The sequence below is a fragment of the Cyclopterus lumpus genome, chromosome 4, assembly GCF_009769545.1.
Source record: "Cyclopterus lumpus isolate fCycLum1 chromosome 4, fCycLum1.pri, whole genome shotgun sequence".
Lineage (NCBI taxonomy): Eukaryota > Metazoa > Chordata > Actinopteri > Perciformes > Cyclopteridae > Cyclopterus > Cyclopterus lumpus.
Window position 1 is genome coordinate 824,088 of NC_046969.1, and position 22,325 is coordinate 846,412.

Consider the following 22,325-nt stretch of genomic DNA (forward strand, 5'->3'; position numbering starts at 1 on the left):
TAGTTAGCTAGCTTATAAATGAGTTAGCTAGTTAACAAGCTTAGCTGGATATTAACATTCATAACAACAGAAAAATACAGAGCTCCTCTGTTGCTTCTTTTCTTTTTTACAAATGGTGTGTTGGAGCAGAATCTGAATGTAGAGTTACTCTGTGGGGTTAGCGGATCGTGCTTTGCAGAAGAACAGCAGCGGTGAACTGAAAAGCCATCATTCATAATCAATACTTGCCCCATTGTCTTCACAGTTGTTTGTGGGTCCACTGCAGCAGAACCCTCCTCTCCTCTGTCCATCCATTCTGCACTCACTCATGCTATACTCATATTTTTGCCAAAATATGGCTAAATTGTGTAAATCTGTTGTTGCCACAAAGCACCTTTAATGGTCGACATTTTAATAATGTAGTCATATTTTGGAAAGTATATGAGGAATATAGAAACCTAAAAAGACGTTTTAATAAATGTTTCATGTTATAAATCAGATAATTACGGTGTATTTGTACATTAATTTGTGTAGTTAACATGTACATTAACTCTGGTCACAACAGAATGAATGGATGTCTTAACTATACAAATAGATTTTCCCTCATTGTCTTTTGAAAACTCCCTAGAGCCTGGAGCCCCGGGCGTTCTGGGCCCGGGTCCTACAGTAGGAGGCAGGTGGAGGAGGGTTTCGCTCGGAACATGCTTGTGAGGTTTAGGTTGAACTGGGCCGGGTTGTAGTCCTGGAGGTGGGACCCGGGGCCCTGCTGGCCCGCCTGGTCCGTCTTCTCCCTGGAGGTGACCCGGTAGTGGGCCTTGACGTTCTTAAGGGGGTTGTAGTCCGGACTGATGCGGTCCGGGCAGCGAAACACCTCTCTGATGACGGAGCCCTGCTGAGACACCGCCATGAAGCCGTTCCTGAAGGTCACCATCCTGACAACGGGGGAGTAGACGTACTGAACGTACAGCAGGTTTCCTGACGAGAAGAAACCAATGAAGAAAGAAAGAATACAAACGGATGAGTGACGGCCAACAGGGCCTCTTCATTCCAAGTACTCGCCTCATCATCACCACAGCTCCTGAGTTTATTAGCAGCAGTTCAATTAAACTACTAAATGGTGAGGGGAAATGTCTTTTTGGGTTGCTGATAAAAAAATGTAATGAATAATTCCTGACAATTCATTTGAGTTGATGACATATCGGAGTACATACAGACACAAAATCAGACATTTTTACTGCATCAAGTAAGGCTAGCACACATAAGCCATTTATTATTATTACCATTTGTGTAACTTTTAGTGTCAGCTGACTGCACCACAGTCATGTATGCACACTGGTGTTCTACTCTTGATGATAACACAAGAGGAACCTCTTGTTGTATCAAGATAATGAGAATGACCAGATCTGACCAACAAACGACATCATTGACTTGTGATCCTGAGAGAACGGTAATAAAAATGTGTTTAGCTTGAATCGTGTCCGAATCCTGCTTTTGAGAACTAGTTGGGAGACGTTGGGATGGGTGGGTCAGAACGTACCGGTGGCGACGTCCCACACCTGGACCGTTCTGTCCTGAGAGCCGGTGAAGACGACCTGGTCGCTGTCGGAGAACGCAGCAGAGAGGACGCCTTGGAAGAAGAACCCCTGAACAGCAACATTGGGACATGTGATTGTGCGTATAATAACATCCCCTCATGAACACTTTATTTTAGGATAAGCATTAATAAGTTACAACATTTGTCAACAACTATAACTTCTTCTGTGAAGCATTCTTAACACGCTGATATGGAAACAGATATTGAACGACAACATAAAGAAACAAGTGTTATTATATAACGTCTATTCATTGGGAAAGTTATAAATTATAAAGTATATTTATAGTTGACAAATAGTGGACATGAATAAACACTTAGAATGTCCTTATATCTGCTTACAACTACATAATTATACATAAACATTTATGTATATAAATGATAAAGAGGGGAAATTGAGGTATTAGGTTACAATAATTTCATTAGTAAAATACAAGTTTGCATATTTTTGAGTAGAAAGTTACTTTACTCAAGTACTGTACTTAAATACAATTTGTATACTTTTTACTTTGCTTTTATTTATTTAGTATTCCCATGTTACTATTTCACATTTATTTGACAATATTAGTTAATAAATACATAACATTAACCATTCATTCATTATATTTTGTGCAATATAGAAAATAATACTATGTAGATCTGTAGATACATTAGTATATATATATATATATATATATATATATATATATATATATATATATATATATATATATATAGCAATTGTTCTCATACATTTGTCTACATAGTATGTTCTTTTGTGTTCTTTTCCCATGCAGCTTTGTTGTCCTTGTTCTTAGCTGTTATGTCTATTTCTGTGTAAGTACATTAAGAGCAATTAAATAAACATAAAATTCCTTGTTCATATGATTGATGACTGATTCTAATGTATCACGAATTATAATTCAATAATATATTATATATATTATTAATGCTAACGTGCTTTAAATTTATTACGATTTTTTGAATGCAGGACATTGACATACAACTGAGTATTTCTACACTGCCACTACTGGAAATGACGGTTACATCATTTGTAGTCAGTGGGGAAAAAATCAAACTTGTCCTCTGGTGGTTTGTTGCAGATGTACAGGAGCTGTGACCTTGTACTCCATGGTGTGGTCCAGGACCAGTGGGCTCAGGCTCCACAGCCTGTGGACGGCGTCCTCGGAGCCCACCAGGGCATGGGTCCCCCGGTGACTGACCGTCACGCAGGTGACCCTGCTGCGATGAGGCTCCAGGTCGGAGCTGCCGCCGTCACAAAAGTTGTGTAACTTCACCTCCCCGCAGCTCGTCCCGTACAGCAGCCTGCGGTCGGACAGCAGAGCCATGGAGGACAGCGGGGCGTGGAGGAGGGACAGAGAGAAGCCCTCCAAGGGTCCCTCCACCGTGGGGAAGCTGTCTCTGGTGGTGATCTCGAACAAGCAAACGGAGTCCTCGTAGGCCACCGCCACGTGCTTCTCCTGGGAGCAGACGGCCAGGCAGAGCACCCTGGAGAGGCTCTCTGGAGGGGGGATGCAGAGCGTCTCCTGGGGCATCGCTAGCGGGTACATGAGGACGGTGCCGCTGGTCAGGCCGCAGAGCAGCAGCCGTTTGTGTTGAGCTACCTCCAGACAGCACACCTCAGCAGAGACCGCCAAACGCTCCGATAGAGAACCTGCAGGGAGATCCAAGAGGAGGTTCAGGACTCTCCACCTGCTAACGCTGTATGGTAATCATAACTGGAACATGAGTACCATACTGGGCAAGCTACAGGGGGTCAATGCGTATTGGCAAAGCAACAAACTAGTGCTCTAACTTTGCACCAGAAGTGACCTGTGTTGTTGTTCCAGCTGATGACCTCTGTCTGGCTCTGCTGCCGCACGTAGAAAACTCGGTCTGCGTCTTTAGTGACGGCCACATGGGCGCAGCCAGAGGGAATGTGGACGGCGGGCTTGTGGCGGGTGTCGTACTTCAGATTCCACAGATGGATGCTGGCAGCGGCCGTCGAGGCCGATAGCACGAAGCCGTGATACAGCACGACAGAAGTGACGGGAGAGTTTGAACCACACAGCGTGTCCAACAGCGCACCTGTGATCACCGACCAGATCTGACACAGAAGTTCAGACAGAATATAAGACACATAAACACTGCTGTTGACTCACTTGTGTCTTTTAAACTGTAGTTTGCAGTAAGATTCATCGAGCCCATTTCAGTATTTCTGTCACTGTATAGCAGCTGGATTCGCTTTAACTGTGAAGCAGGTAGAGGGTGTTTACTGTGAAGCAGCTGGATTAGCTTTAACTGTGAAGCAGGTAGAGGTTGTTTACTGTGAAGCAGCTGGATTAGCTTTAACTGTGAAGCAGGTAGAGGTTGTTTACTGTGAAGCAGCTGGATTAGCTTTAACTGTGAAGCAGGTAGAGGGTGTTTACTGTGAAGTAGCTGGATTAGTTTTAACTGTGAAGCAGGTAGAGGCAGTTTACTGTAAAACAGCTGGATTAGCTTTAACTGTGAAGCAGGTAGAGGCAGTTTACTGTAAAACAGCTGGATTAGCTTTAACTGTGAAGCAGGTAGAGGCAGTTTACTGTGAAGCAGCTGGATTAGCATTAACTGTGAAGCAGGTAGAGGGTGTTTACTGTGAAGTAGCTGGATTAGCTTTAACTATGAAGCAGGTAGAGGTTGTTTACTGTGAAGCAGCTGGATTAGCTTTAACTGTGAAGCAGGTAGAGGGTGTTTACTGTGAAGCAGCTGGATTAGCATTAACTGTGAAGCAGGTAGAGGGTGTTTGCTGTGAAGCAGCTGGATTAGCTTTAACTGTGAAGCAGGTAGAGGTTGTTTACTGTGAAGCAGCTGGATTAGCTTTAACTGTGAAGCAGGTAGAGGGTGTTTACTGTGAAGTAGCTGGATTAGCTTTAACTGTGAAGCAGGTAGAGGCAGTTTACTGTAAAACAGCTGGATTAGCTTTAACTGTGAAGCAGGTAGAGGGTGTTCACTGTGAATCAGCTGGATTAGTTTTAACTGTGAAGCAGGTAGAGGGTGTTTACTGTGAAGCAACTGGATTAGCTTTAACTGTGAAGTATCTGGATTAGTTTTAAATGTGAAGCAGGTAGAGGGTGTTTACTGAGAAGCAGCTGGATTAGTTTTAAATGTGAAGCAGGTAGAGGGTGTTTACTGTGAAGCAGCTGGATTAGCTTTAACTGTGAAGCAGGTAGAGGGTGTTTACTGTGAGACAGCTGGATTAGCTTTAACTGTGAAGCAGGTAGAGGCAGTTTACTGTAAAACAGCTGGATTAGCTTTAAATGTGAAGCAGGTAGAGGCAGTTTACTGTAAAACAGCTGGATTAGCTTTAACTGTGAAGCAGGTAGAGGGTGTTCACTGTGAAGCAGCTGGATTAGTTTTAAATGTGAAGCAGGTAGAGGGTGTTTACTGTGAAGCAGCTGGATTAGCTTTAACTCTGAAGCAGGTAGAGGGTGTTTACTGTGAAACAGCTGGATTAGCTTTAACTGTGAAGCAGGTAGAGGGTGTTTACTTTAAAACAGCTGGATTAGCTTTAACTGTGAAGCAGGTAGAGGCAGTTTACTGTAAAACAGCTGGATTAGCTTTAAATGTGAAGCAGGTAGAGGGTGTTCACTGTGAATCATCTGGATTAGTTTTAACTGTGAAGCAGGTAGAGGGTGTTTACTGTGAAGCAACTGGATTAGCTTTAACTGTGAAGCAGCTGGATTAGCTTTAACTGTGAAGCAGGTAGAGGGTGTTTACTGAGATGCAGCTGGATTAGCTTTAACTGTGAAGCAGGTAGAGGCAGTTTACTGTGAAGCAGCTGGATTAGCTTTAACTGTGAAGCAGGTAGAGGGTGATTACTTTAAAACAGCTGGATTAGCTTTAACTGTGAAGCAGGTAGAGGCAATTTACTGTAAAACAGCTGGATTAGCTTTAAATGTGAAGCAGGTAGAGGCAGTTTACTGTAAAACAGCTGGATTAGCTTTAACTGTGAAGCAGATAGAGGGTGTTTACTGTGAAGCAGCTGGATTAGCTTTAACTCTGAAGCAGGTAGAGGGTGTTTACTGTTAAAAAGCTGGATTAGCTTTAACTGTGAAGCAGGTAGAGGTTGTTTACTGCGAAGCAGCTGGATTAGTTTTAAATGTGAAGCAGGTAGAGGGTGTTTACTGTGAAGCAGCTGGATTAGCTTTAACTGTGAATCAGGTAGAGGGTGTTTACTGTGAAGCAGCTGGATTAGCTTTAAATGTGAAGAAGGTAGAGGGTGTTTACTGTGAAACAGCTCGATTAGCTTTAAATGTGAAGCAGGTAGAGGTTGTTTACTGTGAAGCAGCTGGATTAGCTTTACATGTGAAGCAGGTAGAGGCATTTTACTGTGAAGCAGCTGGATTAGCATTAACTGTGAAGCAGGTAGAGGGTGTTTACTGTGAAGCAGCTGGATTAGCTTTAACTCTGAAGCAGGTAGAGGGTGTTTACTGTGAAACAGCTGGATTAGCTTTAACTGTGAAGCAGGTAGAGGGTGTTTACTTTAAAACAGCTGGATTAGCTTTAACTGTGAAGCAGGTAGAGGCAGTTTACTGTAAAACAGCTGGATTAGCTTTAAATGTGAAGCAGGTAGAGGCAGTTTACTGTAAAACAGCTGGATTAGCTTTAACTGTGAAGCAGGTAGAGGGTGTTCACTGTGAATCAGCTGGATTAGTTTTAACTGTGAAGCAGGTAGAGGGTGTTCACTGTGAATCAGCTGGATTAGTTTTAACTGTGAAGCAGGTAGAGGGTGTTTACTGTCAAGCAACTGGATTAGCTTTAACTGTGAAGCAGCTGGATTAGCTTTAACTGTGAAGCAGGTAGAGGGTGTTTACTGAGAAGCAGCTGGATTAGCTTTAACTGTGAAGCAGGTAGAGGCAGTTTACTGTGAAGCAGCTGGATTAGCTTTAACTGTGAAGCAGGTAGAGGGTGTTTACTTTAAAACAGCTGGATTAGCTTTAACTGTGAAGCAGGTAGAGGCAGTTTACTGTAAAACAGCTGGATTAGCTTTAAATGTGAAGCAGGTAGAGGCAGTTTACTGTAAAACCGCTGGATTAGCTTTAACTGTGAAGCAGGTAGAGGGTGTTCACTGTGAAGCAGCTGGATTAGTTTTAAATGTGAAGCAGATAGAGGGTGTTTACTGTGAAGCAGCTGGATTAGCTTTAACTGTGAAGCAGGTAGAGGGTTTTTACTGTGAAGCAGCTGGATTAGCTTTAACTGTGAAGCAGGTAGAGGCAGTGTACTGTAAAACAGCTGGATTAGCTTTAACTGTGAAGCAGGTATAGGGTGTTTACTGTGAAGCAGCTGGATTAGTTTTAAACGTGAAGCAGGTAGAGGTTGTTTACTGTGAAGCAGCTGGATTAGCTTTAACTGTGAAGCAGGTAGAGGTTGTTTACTGCGAAGCAGCTGGATTAGTTTTAAATGTGAAGCAGGTAGAGGTTGTTTACTGTGAAGCAGCTGGATTAGCTTTACATGTGAAGCAGGTAGAGGCATTTTACTGTGAAGCAGCTGGATTAGCATTAACTGTGAAGCAGGTAGAGGGTGTTTACTGTGAAGCAGCTGGATTAGCTTTAACTCTGAAGCAGGTAGAGGGTGTTTACTGTGAAACAGCTGGATTAGCTTTAACTGTGAAGCAGGTAGAGGGTGTTTACTTTAAAACAGCTGGATTAGCTTTAACTGTGACGCAGGTAGAGGCAGTTTACTGTAAAACAGCTGGATTAGCTTTAAATGTGAAGCAGGTAGAGGCAGTTTACTGTGAAACAGCTGGATTAGTTTTAACTGTGAAGCAGGTAGAGGGTGTTTACTGTGAAGCAACTGGATTAGCGTTAACTGTGAAGCAGCTGGATTAGCTTTAACTGTGAAGCAGGTAGAGGGTGTTTACTGAGAAGCAGCTGGATTAGCTTTAACTGTGAAGCAGGTAGAGGCAGTTTACTGTGAAGCAGCTGGATTAGCTTTAACTGTGAAGCAGGTAGAGGGTGTTTACTTTAAAACAGCTGGATTAGCTTTAACTGTGAAGCAGGTAGAGGCAGTTTACTGTAAAACAGCTGGATTAGCTTTAAATGTGAAGCAGGTAGAGGCAGTTTACTGTAAAACAGCTGGATTAGCTTTAACTGTGAAGCAGGTAGAGGGTGTTCACTGTGAAGCAGCTGGATTAGTTTTAAATGTGAAGCAGGTAGAGGGTGTTTACTGTGAAGCAGCTGGATTAGCTTTAACTCTGAAGCAGGTAGAGGGTGTTCACTGTGAAGCAGCTGGATTAGTTTTAAATGTGAAGCAGATAGAGGGTGTTTACTGTGAAGCAGCTGGATTAGCTTTAACTGTGAAGCAGGTAGTGGGTGTTTACTGTGAAGCAGCTGGATTAGCTTTAACTGTGAAGCAGGTAGAGGCAGTGTACTGTAAAACAGCTGGATTATCTTTAACTGTGAAGCAGGTATAGGGTGTTTACTGTGAAGCAGCTGGATTAGTTTTAAACGTGAAGCAGGTAGAGGTTGTTTACTGTGAAGCAGCTGGATTAGCTTTAACTGTGAAGCAGGTAGAGGTTGTTTACTGCGAAGCAGCTGGATTAGTTTTAAATGTGAAGCAGGTAGAGGTTATTTACTGTGAAGCAGCTGGATTAGCTTTACATGTGAAGCAGGTAGAGGCATTTTACTGTGAAGCAGCTGGATTAGCATTAACTGTGAAGCAGGTAGAGGGTGTTTACTGTGAAGCAGCTGGATTAGCTTTAACTCTGAAGCAGGTAGAGGGTGTTTACTGTGAAACAGCTGGATTAGCTTTAACTGTGAAGCAGGTAGAGGGTGTTTACTTTAAAACAGCTGGATTAGCTTTAACTGTGAAGCAGGTAGAGGCAGTTTACTGTAAAACAGCTGGATTAGCTTTAAATGTGAAGCAGGTAGAGGCAGTTTACTGTAAAACAGCTGGATTAGCTTTAAATGTGAAGCAGGTAGAGGCAGTTTACTGTGAAACAGCTGGATTAGTTTTAACTGTGAAGCAGGTAGAGGGTGTTTACTGTGAAGCAACTGGATTAGCTTTAACTGTGAAGCAGCTGGATTAGCTTTAACTGTGAAGCAGCTGGATTAGCTTTAACTGTGAAGCAGGTAGAGGGTGTTTACTGTGAAGCAGGTAGAGGCAGTTTACTGTGAAGCAGCTGGATTAGCTTTAACTGTGAAGCAGGTAGAGGGTGTTTACTTTAAAACAGCTGGATTAGCTTTAACTGTGAAGCAGGTAGAGGCAGTTTACTGTAAAACAGCTGGATTAGCTTTAAATGTGAAGCAGGTAGAGGCAGTTTACTGTAAAACAGCTGGATTAGCTTTAAATGTGAAGCAGGTAGAGGGTGTTCACTGTGAAGCAGCTGGATTAGTTTTAAATTTGAAGCAGATAGAGGGTGTTTACTGTGAAGCAGCTGGATTAGCTTTAACTCTGAAGCAGGTAGAGGGTGTTTACTGTGAAGCAGCTGAATTAGTTTTGAATGTGAAGCAGGTAGAGGGTGTTTACTGTGGAGCAGCTGGATTAGCTTTAACTGTGAAGCAGGTAGAGGGTGTTTACTGTGAAGCAGCTGAATTAGTTTTAAATGTGAAGCAGGTACAGGGTGTTTACTGTGAAGCAGCTGGATTAGCTTTAACTGTGAAGCAGGTAGAGGGTGTTTACTGTGAAGCAGCTGAATTAGTTTTAAATGTGAAGCAGGTAGAGGGTGTTTACTGTGAAGCAGCTGGATTAGCTTTAACTCTGAAGCAGGTAGAGGGTGTTTACTGTGAAGCAGCTGAATTAGTTTTGAATGTGAAGCAGGTAGAGGGTGTTTACTGTGAAGCAGCTGGATTAGCTTTAACTCTGAAGCAGGTAGAGGGTGTTTACTGTGGAGCAGCTGCTAGCACATGTCCTGTCTACTCCACCATCTTCATCTATTGTATTTTAGTCTGTTACTCGTATGAGTTGGTCAGCAGCTCCCGAGACGAGCAGGCGGCAGTCTGAAGACACACAGCTGGACAACACGCTGTCGTCGTGTTGGAGGTCCAGGAATCCGTCCACAGAGTCCCTGTCGATGTTGAAGAGGCTCAGAGTCCGCTCACTTCCTGTCGAGTACACAAACCATCTTCAGCTGGAACACTTTAACCTTTCTTTTTTACACTATGATTACATGCACATAAGAGGCCAGGTTACTACAACAAACTACCCAAGCACTGTTTTTTAAACAATACAATATTTGTAGCTGCAGCGTGTTACAGTTTAAGAAACTCTGACTTATTAATAATCAATAACAGAGTCAGACCTGCTATCAGTATCTTTTCATCTTCAGTGACTGAAAGCAAAGAAGGAACCAGAGGAAACTTGACGGCCGTCTGTCTCCCCGTCCTAGAAATCTGCAGACAGGAAGGTAAAAATCACCATCATCAGTTATTTTCATGGGTAGCAGAAGTAAAAATGACTATATTGGGGTTTTAATGTTGAATATAAGGTCACTGGGATTGGATCGGCTGTGACCTACAGACAGGGGTGGAGGAGGTATTGCGATTCTTGACTGAAGCAATAGTACCACATTGTAAAACGACTATGTCTTGTATTGAGTTAAAGTTTTTAAGTCTGATCAGGAAAATGTACAGAAAAAAAGTATCACTCAAACTGTAAAAGCAGGATTTTATTGCTCATTTTGAACTCTAAACTCATTATTAATTTCCTGAAGAATTAATCTGCAGATTGTTTTTGTTATTAAATCGATGGATTTGTTTGTAAAAATAGTCGAAATAGCGAGAAATGCCGTCACAGAGCCCAAAGTGACACCTCCACATGATTTTGTCCAACTAATTTTCTAATTAATTGAGTTTACGTGTTTTGTGAGCAAAATTCCCAATTCATGAAGTAACTAGAAACGTAATCTTGAATACAAGATTCCCATTTTTTTTGTACAATATTTATGAGTGTTGAGGACCAAACTATTTTAATAGTCTTTTTTTACATCAAAAGAAAGCTTCATAATGTAAAGTGTATTATTTCTTTCTGCACTAAAGTCTACTACACCAAACAGATGAATGAAACACGTACCTGATAGAGGAATCCTTCTTTAGACACCACAAACACTTTCCCACGTTTCGGCAACATAACAGATTTCACAGGACTTAAACTTCTATGTGAGTTTTCCAGCCGAGTGTCAACAGTTTCATTAACAGGATGAGATATTCGGACCAGACCAGAGTCACAAAGACGAACGACCGATGCTCCCAAAACTCCCAGAACCACCGACCCGTCATCACCACTGCTGCTGAGGAGGAGCTCCGCTCCGTCCAGCTTCCACACCTTCACCTGCAACAACAACGGTCACGGTAAAGATGTGCAGGAGCAACAGTAATAGTAAATGTCAATATTAGTAGGACAAGAAGTTGTAAAAGCAGCAGTAGTAGTAGTAGTAGCACTGGTAGGAATAATAGTAAATATTAAAGCTACCATGCAGAAATAACATTTTGTCTTGATTTTGGTGTTTCCCAGCAGGAATCTGAAGAGCAAAGCTCTGCTCCTGGCACTCCCCCCCCCCCCCCCCACCTCCTGTAGCTAAGACTGCAGGTTGAAGGCCGCACTGAAGCCAGATCTGGTCTGTCCACAGTGAACTGGTTCCTGCCAGATACCTAACTGGAACTAGAGTCTGAGCTGAATGAGTATCGGTTGAACCTGCATGATCTTGTCCAATTCTTCACAGAATGCAGCCAACACAAGCGACAGACTACATAGAAATAATCTTCTTCTCACTGGTGGTCTTGTTTACTTTAAGTATGTAGGCATCAGTATAAAATTGAGACCCAGTTAAAAGTTCCCCACAACAACCTTTATATCAGTAGTATTTACAGTAGTAGTCGTAGTAGTCGTAGTAGTAATAGGGAGTACCTGTGTCTTGGTGTAAACACAGATCAGCTGTTCAGACAGGTGGAGGTCTACTGAAGAAGGGGTGGAGTCAACAGGCACCGCCTCCTGGATGCAGAGCAGCTGTTGGCCGTCCACTAGGCTCCACCTCCTCAGAGAGCCGTCCGCAGCCAATGAGAAGCAGTGGGCGGCGCTGACAACCACCTTGACGGACAGAACCGCGCCTACACGCAGATTATTATCGTCAATAATAATATTATTTCATACTTGATGTTCTTTGATGAACGCAGACTGACCTGTGTGTCCCAGCAGTGAGTGCACGAGCCTCTGGTCAGCGAGGCTCCAGGCCGCCACCATGCCGTCATCTGAACCTGCAACCAGAAGACCCGCCTCCACACAGACGTCCACACAGAGCACACCTGAAGATGTGACGACAGGTAAAATCTCCAATGCAGCGCCTGTCCTGCCTCACTCAAGACTGACTGCTTGAGGACCGTAAATATCTTTTTGGAGCAAAGTAGTTTGATTGATTATTTTCAGCCAGCCATAATCACCAGTGCATCTTTTACAACTGCTTACAAATAAAAGTAAGTTAGGACTGACTTCTCAAGGTTCAATTTCAGGGGTTAAAATACAGTTTTGAAATTGAAATTAAGAGACACTGACTAAAAACAATTTCCTACAATTTGCTAAAACACTGATAATTATTTAAAGAACTAAAGAACTCGAACTAAAGAACTAAATTTAAATTGTAATTTTGATATAAAAGTTTTTCAGATCTAACTTTATGCTGCTTTCAGAGTAAGGATGTAATATTACTGACCTCCCAGCAGTCCGGTCAGTGTGTGTTGTAGCGCCCCCCCTGGCTGCTGCAGGAAACTGCACTTAGGAATGAGGATCGGCTCGGGGCACAACAGCAACCTCTCCTCACATTGGCTACACAGCTGACCAATCACAGAGGGGAAAGGCGTGGCCAAGGAGCAGAGTCTGGCCAACAGCTCGGTGTAAAAGAGAAACGTTTCTGAACCAGAGAAAAACAAAATTACAGCAGTTGTTAGCATTTTACGCAAACATTTTGTTGATTTCTTATTTCATTAATTTAGGTTTAGAAAACATTTTGTTTCTAAAAGTAAAATTATAAAGGACACATTAATAATAAAACATTGACAAGGGATAACTGACCCATGTGACCATCCAGGAAGTCCAGACTGGGTTTAATGAGGACCAGAGTGTCTCGGATCAATCTGGTCTCAGTGCAGTCCATGTACTGGGCACACTGGTCCAGGTCCTGGATCACACTGGACACCCCACACACCCTGCTCTTACAGTACAGCCACTCAGCACTGCCTGAAAAACAGTAGCACTAATTAATAATTGATGAGTCTACTCTGGTTTGGATAAAGAGTGCTAAATAACAGATTTTATAAACTACACTGAAAAATAAAATGATAAAGTTTGAAAATGACAAAAAATGCTTAAACACTATAAATATCTTGTTTTGTACTTTCGCATCATCATTTTTTACGCTACATCTGGCATTCTAAATCTATTTTATTTAAGGATTCAATGAAAAAATAAAAATGATGCAGTTACAAAATGAACAACTAAATGTAAAGAAAATATGATTAACAGTGACTAGATACACCTGTTCAACTGTAACGCAAACATAAAATCCACCAATTACGTGGCAGTAACTCAATGAGTTTGGGCATGTAGACATGGTCAAGACAATCTGCTGAAGACCAAACCCAGCATCAAACTAGCAAAGAAAAGGCATTTTAGTGGCTTTGAACTTTGTTGTTGGTGCCAGACGGGCTGGTTTGAGTGTTTTAGAAACTGCTGATATACTTGATTTCCCCCGTCCACATCTCACCAATGACTTCCTGTCGCAGCTCGTCCCACAGACCAGCATGCAGTAGGTGATAGGGCAGCTCCTGCAGCTTCCTGACATTGGCCAATCCTGGAGCAAACCACAGTGGCTGGGGCGGGACCTTTATAGTACAGTGGACACCATACAGCCAATCAAAGTACACCACCAACAGACAGGTGATCACTTATGTAGCTGAAGCACAGGTACGTCAGTTCCTGTCAACAATATCATTGAAGTAGAGCAAACAACTTGTAGAGTGTATCTTCATCTGTTACCACAGCTACACACAGACTGTATATGGGAAGTAGACAGTGAGTCGTTGTGACGTCACCCAATGGTTTGAGGTTTGAGGCTACGTTGACGGTCACCTCCATCATCAGTGAATGGAGGTGACCATATTTGGATTGTGGAGGAGTGACGTAAACTGCTCTGGTAGCGGCAGTGACCTGTCAATCGCAATAGCCCCGCCCTCAAGCATACCCTGCTTTATGGTCGATTTGACTCTAAATGGACCATAGTTTATGAGAAGACCTTGAAACTAGAGATTGAGACCACAAACTCATGTTTACGAGGGAATAAATCAAGAGAGAAATAGAGTCATTTTCTCATAGACTTCTATACAATCTGACTTATTTTGCAACCAGAGGAGTCGCCCCCTGCTGGTCAGTGGAGAGAATGCAAGTTTAAGAGACTTCCACGTTGGCTTCACCCTTCAGAACTGGAGGTTGCCGCCTGGTTCTGTTTATCTGTACCTTTCTGTCAGAGAGGAGCAGCGACAGGCGCGGCAGAGCAACCGGCTTCAGTTTCCCCGACCACCGACCCAGGAAGTACTCCGCCAGGATCCTGAGGCTCCGCCCCCGCCGCTGTGACGTCAGATACCGAGATGAAACCGCCTCACACAGATGCCTGCACACATAAACACAATTCTTAATAATTAAACTTTTGACCTGTGTGATCGTTTATCTTTATATATGTATATATATATATATATATATATATATATATATATTTTTTTTTTTTTCACCTGTTGTTGAAGGCAATGGCGGCGACCCCGCCTGTCCAACGCTCCTCCAGCTGATCCTCGAGGTCCCGTCTGAGTCGAGCCCAGAGGAGGGGAGGCAGCCGGATCAACGAGGGGGATGGAGGGAGGGAGTACCTGTACACCTCACAGATGACGTCATCATCGAGGGACATGATGTCACGCAGCTCAGCTTCCAGCAAACCTTCCCTGAGGAGTCAGAAAGTTTGTTTTCATTGTTTTAAGCCTTGCAAGGTTCTGTGGACGATTTCCTTTAAGATTATCATTATTGTTATAATTTTGGATAAAAGTCCCTTGTTGCTAGACAATGTTAACATTTGCAGGTTAGTTTTAATTAAATATATATTCTGTAAAATGTATCCGCATTATGTTTAATAGCATCACGGTTCCATCATAAGAGCCACATTCCTGCTGAAGTATCCTTCTCATCTACAAACAAATACATGTCTTGAACAAGCTCTAAACAAATACAGGAGTGCAGCTTTTAGGCAAGGTTACTATTTAGCACGTTCATACAGTATTAACACCATCTCTTACTAGCTTAGTCTGGTTACCACAGAGTTACATGCATATACAGTATGGCGATGTGGGCGACTGTGGCTCAGTGGTGAGCAGGGTTGTCCTTCAATCAGAGGATCGTGGTTCAATCCCCGGCTCCACTAGCCATGTTGATGTGTCCTTGGGCAACACACTTAACACCAAAATGTCTGTGTGTGAATGTGTGTGAATGTTAGTGGCTCCTCCCATCAGTGTATGAATGGGTGTGAATGAGTGAATTATGTCATGTAGTGTGAAAGCGCTTTGAGTGGTCGGAAGACTAGAAAAGGCTCTACAAGTACAGGTCCATCTATTGTATGAGAAGTGGAAGAAGTGACGTCACAGATTGGTTTTCGGACTGCTGTGTTTCAACACAATTGTGAAGCCTTGAGTTCGTCAATTTGGCCATCGCCATCTTTGTTTTTTTTAACCAGAGAGTGGAGTTAAGTACAACCGAATACTGGAAAAGACATTTTAGGCGACCGAAAATGTTACAATTTCCATAAACTGAAAACACACTGTGAAAGGGTTAAAGTAAAGAAAGAAAAAGAAAAAGAAGACAACTCCCAGCTCGGGCAACACCGTGGTAGCGACCTGTAGCCCCGCCCTAAAGCATCCTCTGCTTTATGGTCTGTTTGACTCTAAATTACCATAATTTACTAAATGAACATCGCGCTGTATTGAAGAAGACTTGAAACTAGAGATTGAGACCAAAAACTAATGTTTACAATGTTTACTGAGGGAATAAATCAAGAGAAGTAGAGTCATTTATATAGACTTCTATACAACCAGAGGAGTCGCCCCCTGGTGGTCAGGAGAGAGAATGCAGCTTTAACACATGAAGCATAGACTTCTATACAACCAGAGGAGTCGCCCCCTGGTGGTCAGGAGAGAGAATGCAGGTATAAGGCACTTCCGCATTGACTTCACTTTTCAGAGGCCTGGTTACACAATAAATCTTCTCACCTTGCCAGAATGATGTACCCTAAGGCCCCGCCCACCAGCTCCTTCCCATGTTTCTCCTCCAGCATCAAGAACAGCTGTGACATCATTTCCTGTGTGTTGGGGCCCAGATGTATTGCTGTGAGCAGGGTGAAGGACGTCCAGCGTTTGGCTGCAGACAGAATCAGTGTGAGGTGTAGCGGACTGCCAGTCTGCTCGAAGCTCTGCAGCGCGGCGTTGCTTTGCTCGGGGGTCAAAGTTCGCTGAGATGCTAGCAGGTACGACTCCATCATCTGTTTTCCTTCGTCGCGGGACAAACGCTCCACTTCAAAGAAACTCCCCAAACTCTTCAACTTCAACCGCATATTAGCGAATGCCTCACTGTTGGTATCCATGGAAACCACAAGGTGGACGTTGGGTGGGAGGTCGGCGGGCATCCAGTGGAGTTTGTGAGCATGATGTTGATCGGAGAGCTGATCCAGGGCATCCAGGATGATGAGCACAGTGTTCCCCTGCTGGGAAACCTCGGTGAGGACGTTCCCAAAGAACCGGAGCAGCTCCAGGTGAGTGTTGGCCGTGAGCGGCGAAGGCAGAGCCAAACCACAAGACAAACATATCTGGAAACAGACGCTGCGGAGGACATGGTCGATGTCGGGTCTGTGAGGGTGGCGATCCGACAGCAGCCGGATCACCACCCCTGCCCCGGCCTCCAGAACACTACGCATCTCTTGCGCCAGTTTACACATTAGGGCTGTCTTCCCCATCCCAGCATCCCCATGCACCACCAGCGGGCTGTGGTGGACATTAGTTGACTCCCACATGGAGCAGCAGAGCTTACCCAGAAGACCCTCCCTGCCGTAAAGACCTCTGCACAGCTCGATGCTCATGGTGGCGTGCCGTACCACTTCTTCAGCCACCCGATCTGAGATATCCACCCTTTCTTCCTCAATTTTCCCCCAAATCTTCCTCCGCCTCCCCACCACCAGCGAATCGACCACCGATCTGATACTGGCCTTCATCTGCAAGACAAACTGCTCGCAGACACTGTCCAGGTACTGTGCGTGCTCTTTGCGTTTGGGGTCGATGCTTCCTTTGCTGAGCTCCACGCAGTGCAGGTTGAGGATCTCCTGCCGCGTTGTGTAGAGTCGGGACTTTAGGGCGGCAAGGAGTCCCTGAACATCTTTGTCCAGAAGCCCATCGGCGGTCAGGTCCATGTACTTGGCGAGACGTTTGGGACCATCCCTCACCCTCTGGCGGGGAATCTCTCGCACGAAGAGCAGAGCCGACGGTTTGCTGCTATCCGTCCACAAACCCTGCTCAAACTCTTGTACTGTGACTGTGGAAAAGATAGAGACCATCAAATTTCACAAAAAAAAACGTTTGAGACAAAGAGAAACTGTGTAGGACATCGCTGACCTGATGTGAAGAAGTGTTGTTTCTGCTCGGCTGTGATGTCACCGGCTGCCTCGGCGTCCGTGGCGGCGGAGCGTAGGAGCTGCAACACTTGAGTCTCCGTGAGACGCCAAGAGAGGAGGTTTTTGTCACGCTGTGGGCCACTCTCAGGCCGGAGATCGCTGTAGTGGGGGAAGTGAGTCGTGATTGGCTGAAGCAGGTAAGTGGGTGGGACCGCATTGTTGTCTTTTAAGAACCACTCATTTATCTGCTTGATGCCTTCTGGGTTTTTGGAAAGTTTGGACAAAAGAACTTCAAACAGTTTCTCCGGTATGAGGCGAGGAAGACTTCGGTGGCCGTACCGGTTCCCCAGCAGAGCCTTTGGAGCCCAGAGGCAGGGAAGTAAAGAGAAGAGGAAGAATGAGCTCAAATATAGTCCTGGATTAAATGTGCATCACATGCATCCATTTTTACTTCCACTCCAACAGAAACGTCTCATAAAAAGATCCAATACATAACCCTCCAATACACAGAACAGTATATTGGCATCATGTTAAATTTTAGGTGTTCCCCGGAGAAAGGTGCAGACCTCTGAATCTGCCCAATCCTGACTGAATATGTTTGAGTTTTGGAGTGTTGGTCCAACAAAAAAGACGTTTGAAGATGTGACTGTTGGCTTTGGACCATTTTTATGGGCTTTAAAAAAAAGATTTTCTGACGTCCTACTGACCAAACAATTAATCAAGAAAAAATACTTTATAGAGAGGAAAAGAAATTAAATGACTATTACTGAAAAAACGAGTACTGTCACCATTCATGACTTTAACTTAAGTTAAAACAAACAAATCCCGCTCACTACCTTTTTTACTATCACGATAAAGATGAGAAAAATCTGAACTATAATTTAAGGAAGACGAGAGACTCACAATGAAAGCTGGACCGGCTGAAATCCTCTGACAGCTCTTGATCTCGTGCAGGAAGATCTCGCAGGCCTTGTGGTCGCCGGACGAGTCACTTCGAATCCCCCAACGCAGATCCACCACCTGGACAGGAAGTGACCTCACTGATTAACAAGCAGGTATTTACTGAAACCGCACACACAGTACCTACACATTATACATCATATTAGCAGTTACTGGATGTAGTTGTCTTAAACTTGAATATTTACATTACATAACTGACCTCAAACACCAGCCCCAGACTGCGGCAGAAAGCAAGGACTTCTGGGTAAGCTTTCTCCTGCAGGGCTTTCCTCTCACTGCTCATATCTGACCAGAGAGCAGTCAGTGATGGACAATTTAAAAAGAAGAGTTAAAAGAAAAATCAGTAAGATGATCTGAAATTACCTCATCAGAGGCAAAGTTATTGTTGTAGTGATTTTGGATATTATTTTTCCAAAATGGAGACCATCTATGTGTGAAGTGGGTTTGGTTTCACTACTCAGCATGAACTTGGAAGTCCAAACTAGGCTCTTCTGATAAGTATGAGATATTTTCTGGAAGTTACCAGAAATTACTCATGATTACGAGATAAGGTATATATTTTGTCTTTCTTTAGTGAAATGCATTGTTTCTTTGTAAACCTTAGGAAACAAAGTTGGATATTTGTGGTTTTAGATTAAAAAAACTGGCACCAAAGTGCACAAATGTTAGTTGTTTCATTCACAAACTTTAACTTCTCCTGCAGAGTTTCAGAATCACAGTTTTACAAGACACAAGGCCACAGTCGACCCTTTTTCACAGCAAAGCCGGAAAGCACAAGAAGCACAAAAAGCATAGGTGTAAATAATCTCAACATCATTTCACAAGTCCACAGTCTTTAGCTGAGCCCCTTCTAAATGTTCCTGTCAAGTGCAACACACACTGGGTGCATACAGACAGCAGCTGGACACAGCAGCAGTCCTGGATTTGGCCATTGTATGATGTCGAGAGCACAAACAGTGACCTGACCTGTGAAGGTGGAGCTGATGAACACTCTGATCATGATGGAGCCGTTCTTCGTCCTCTGATCTCCATCTATCCGTCCTCTCATGATGTCCTGCAGGCGGACATCTCCTCCTCCTGCTCCTCCTGCTCCTCCTGCTCCTGTTCCTGCTCCTCCTGCTCCTCCTCCTGCTCCTGCTCCTGCTCCTGCTCCTGCTGCTCCTGCTGCTCCTGCTCCTCTTCCTCCTCTTCCTCCTCTTCCTCCTCCTGCTCCTCCTGCTCCTGCTCCTGCTGCTCCTGCTCCTCTTCCTCCTCTTCCTCCTCTTCCTCCTCCTGCTCCTCCTGCTCCTGCTCCTCCTGCTCCTCCTGCTCCTGCTCCTCCTGCTCCTGCTCCTCTTCCTCCTCTTCCTCCTCCTCCTCCTCCTGCTGCTGGATTCTCTGCCATCGCCTTCTTCGTCTGGTCTTCCCTTCCTCAGCTCAGCTGCTCTTCAGCCTGTTTTGTTTCCCTCAGAGAATTTCCTCCACGACAACCATCTCTCCCACCTGACCGGCTGTTGTACCTGCAGTGCGTGCTACTGTAGTCTGTGTTACACACTGTTTTCTAATCGCGAAATAACTGTGACCAACTGAGACCAAAACGTTGTTGTATCATCCTCTGATCATCAGGTTGTTCATCACTGCTGCTGATGTTTAACAGCATGCTGCGTCTGAGGAAGTATTGAGAGCCTTTACTCAAGTGAAAGTACGACACTTTAGAAATGCTCTGTAACAAGAAAGCATTGACACATCCAGTCACATCCAGTAGCTTTCTGCTGCGTGTGAGTACAAGTGCCTAAATGACTGAATATTGTTACATTTACATTTATGTAATTGTTAAACCAATCTCATTATTACGTCATTTAGTTCAAAGTAAACTGTTCTTGTTATAACTTGATAGGTTGGTGATAGGTAGGGGGCAGGAATATGTTCGGCTAACCTGAACCACATAACTGCTGGGCTACATGTACTGCTAGCTTTGTATAAATAGACTAAATTATTTTTTACATATTTGAAGATGTATTGTGTAACCAGAGAATTTAAAATCCTCTAATCAACTGTATTAGAGTTCGCCTTTGATTTTTATTTAGCTCTAACTGCTATTGATTGCGGGTTCACAGCTACTTTTTCAGTTTGCTAGTTTGTTGACTTAGCATTAGCTTCTTTATGCTAAGCTATGCTAAACACAACTTGCACCCCTCTCTGTAACTAACTGGATTCACAGAGACATACTATAAACTGTAAATAAATAAAGCACACCTGTTAACTAGCTGTGAGGCCACACAGGGGAATTTGACAGATAGCGACGATTTCTCAAATAGTTGCAGTGTCACTGTGAATAAATCTTCTCTCCCTATTTTCTGTGGTTTTAAGTATCTTTACCAGCGGAGTTCACCTTGATCTCACCTGAGTGTTTTTGCGACGACCCGTGGGAGTCCGGGCCCCCGAGGGGCCGCCGCCCACAGCTGCAGCTCAACGCTAATTAGCTGAAGAGAGGGGATGATGATGATGATGATGATGATGATGAGGAGGATAATGAGGATAATGAGGATAACAACGCTACTGTAGAGCTGGAGGAAATCTGTTGCACCTGAAGCTTTTGCAGTAACAAACCTCTGACATCATGTGATGAACAAACACCTTGAGCATCAGGTACTATCAATTAACGCTCAAATATGGTACACTTAATAGCTATGAATAATGATTCCGACAAACACATTTTGCTTACTTTAATTATCATATTATTGGGCAAACTCCAAACACAAAAAACAATTTATTTATACGTTTTGTTTCGTAAGATAATGTTGACAAATGAGCACCACTTTGGGATTTATGATGTGTGAATGCACTCAAAAAGCTAATGCTATAAACCACATTACGAGTATCAACACAACGTGGCTGTGAAAGCTAACTCGTTGGCCTGATGACGTTTTGTAGTTTCATTTCTCTGGTTTAAAATTCACGAGAGGGGTATTTATGAATATATTTAGTATTTTAATTCATAATCATAACAACATTGAAATCTCTTAAGCTTGTGTTAACCACACACCTTATTTCTGGCATCTAACCAAAGACACATTCCTTCAGCACTCTGTTTGCCATGCCAAGGCCCCTCAAAGAGCATTAGCTCATGGCCAAAACCCATCGACAGTAATATAGCAAATGTTTAAAAAACAAAACAATTAATCAAATAAAACTTCCGAACGTCTTACCTTTATTAATGCGATAATGATTATGTGTAATTGTTTCATTTATAGATTTATGTTGCACATTCCCTCATGTTCCCTTCAGTTCCCTGAGGCTCTAGCGGTCTGATCCCAAACAGAAGCCGCAGATGAAGAGTTGTTTTTGATGATGTTGATACCTCTTCATGATTCTGTACTTTTACCTTCAGGCTGTTTTTTCATTGTTTTTTTCCCCAAGCAGAGCTGTTGCCCTGCAGCTCTCTGAGGACGTTACAACAGCCGGGAGACACCGCCCCTGTCACCGGCTGATGCCTCATACTGTGGATAAAGACTGAAGCATCACTGACCATCTTCACATACTGGGAGCAGGAAGTCCTTATTTGGGCAAAGAGGGGGCAACACCTGTCAAACAAACAGCTCTAATATCTTCTTAATTAGTGAGGTGAAATTATCTCCTAGCAGCTCAACTTGTGAAAAAGAAAAAACTGAAACCGTAGACTTTGAGTTTGTATATGTTATTCCTGTGCAGTCTGTAGTTCATTTCCCACAGAAATGGTGTGACAAAATATTCCAAAAAGCTTCTTCTGAAATATTTCACTGAAATGTAAAATTAATCTGATGCAATATCATTAGGCTGACCTTGTTTTGTGTGTGCATCTTTTTGAATCCCCAGTTGAGACGTTGGTGTAGTGGACAGGAGAGGGGTGACCCACCCGACCATCACCACCAGAGCACATACACACCCCTCTGTGGCTGGGTGGGGTGCAGGGCCCCCAAGACAGTGCTTGGTTTGCATCACATTACTACCAAACAATACGATACAAGCTTTCAAATTGGCGATTGATTTGGCAGCAGGTATGAATTAATAGATTATATTATGTGCGTGCATTTGCGACCTGATCTTTGAATACCGACCGGTTACGTTGGACTTGCTTTATTACTGCAGGCCTGAGGCTTCTGTTGAGATCATTTCCATGTAATATCAGTTATTATT

The 22,325-nt window shown here is 43.6% G+C and overlaps 1 protein-coding gene across 1 annotated transcript; it reads right to left on the reverse strand.

Annotated features, from left to right (window-relative positions):
- Window positions 1-91: 91 nt before the first annotated feature.
- Window positions 92-19,257, reverse strand: nwd1 (NACHT and WD repeat domain containing 1; the record flags this gene model as incomplete). Its single annotated transcript, XM_034530296.1, has 19 exons — window positions 92-954; window positions 1,517-1,622; window positions 2,671-3,224; window positions 3,383-3,656; window positions 9,482-9,630; window positions 9,828-9,918; window positions 10,598-10,855; window positions 11,432-11,631; window positions 11,704-11,826; window positions 12,231-12,428; window positions 12,590-12,754; window positions 13,281-13,398; window positions 14,030-14,183; window positions 14,302-14,505; window positions 15,820-17,131; window positions 17,212-17,566; window positions 18,114-18,230; window positions 18,370-18,455; window positions 19,137-19,257. Coding segments are annotated over 19 exons (4,899 nt in total), but the record flags the coding sequence as incomplete, so codon positions are not given.
- Window positions 19,258-22,325: the final 3,068 nt, after the last annotated feature.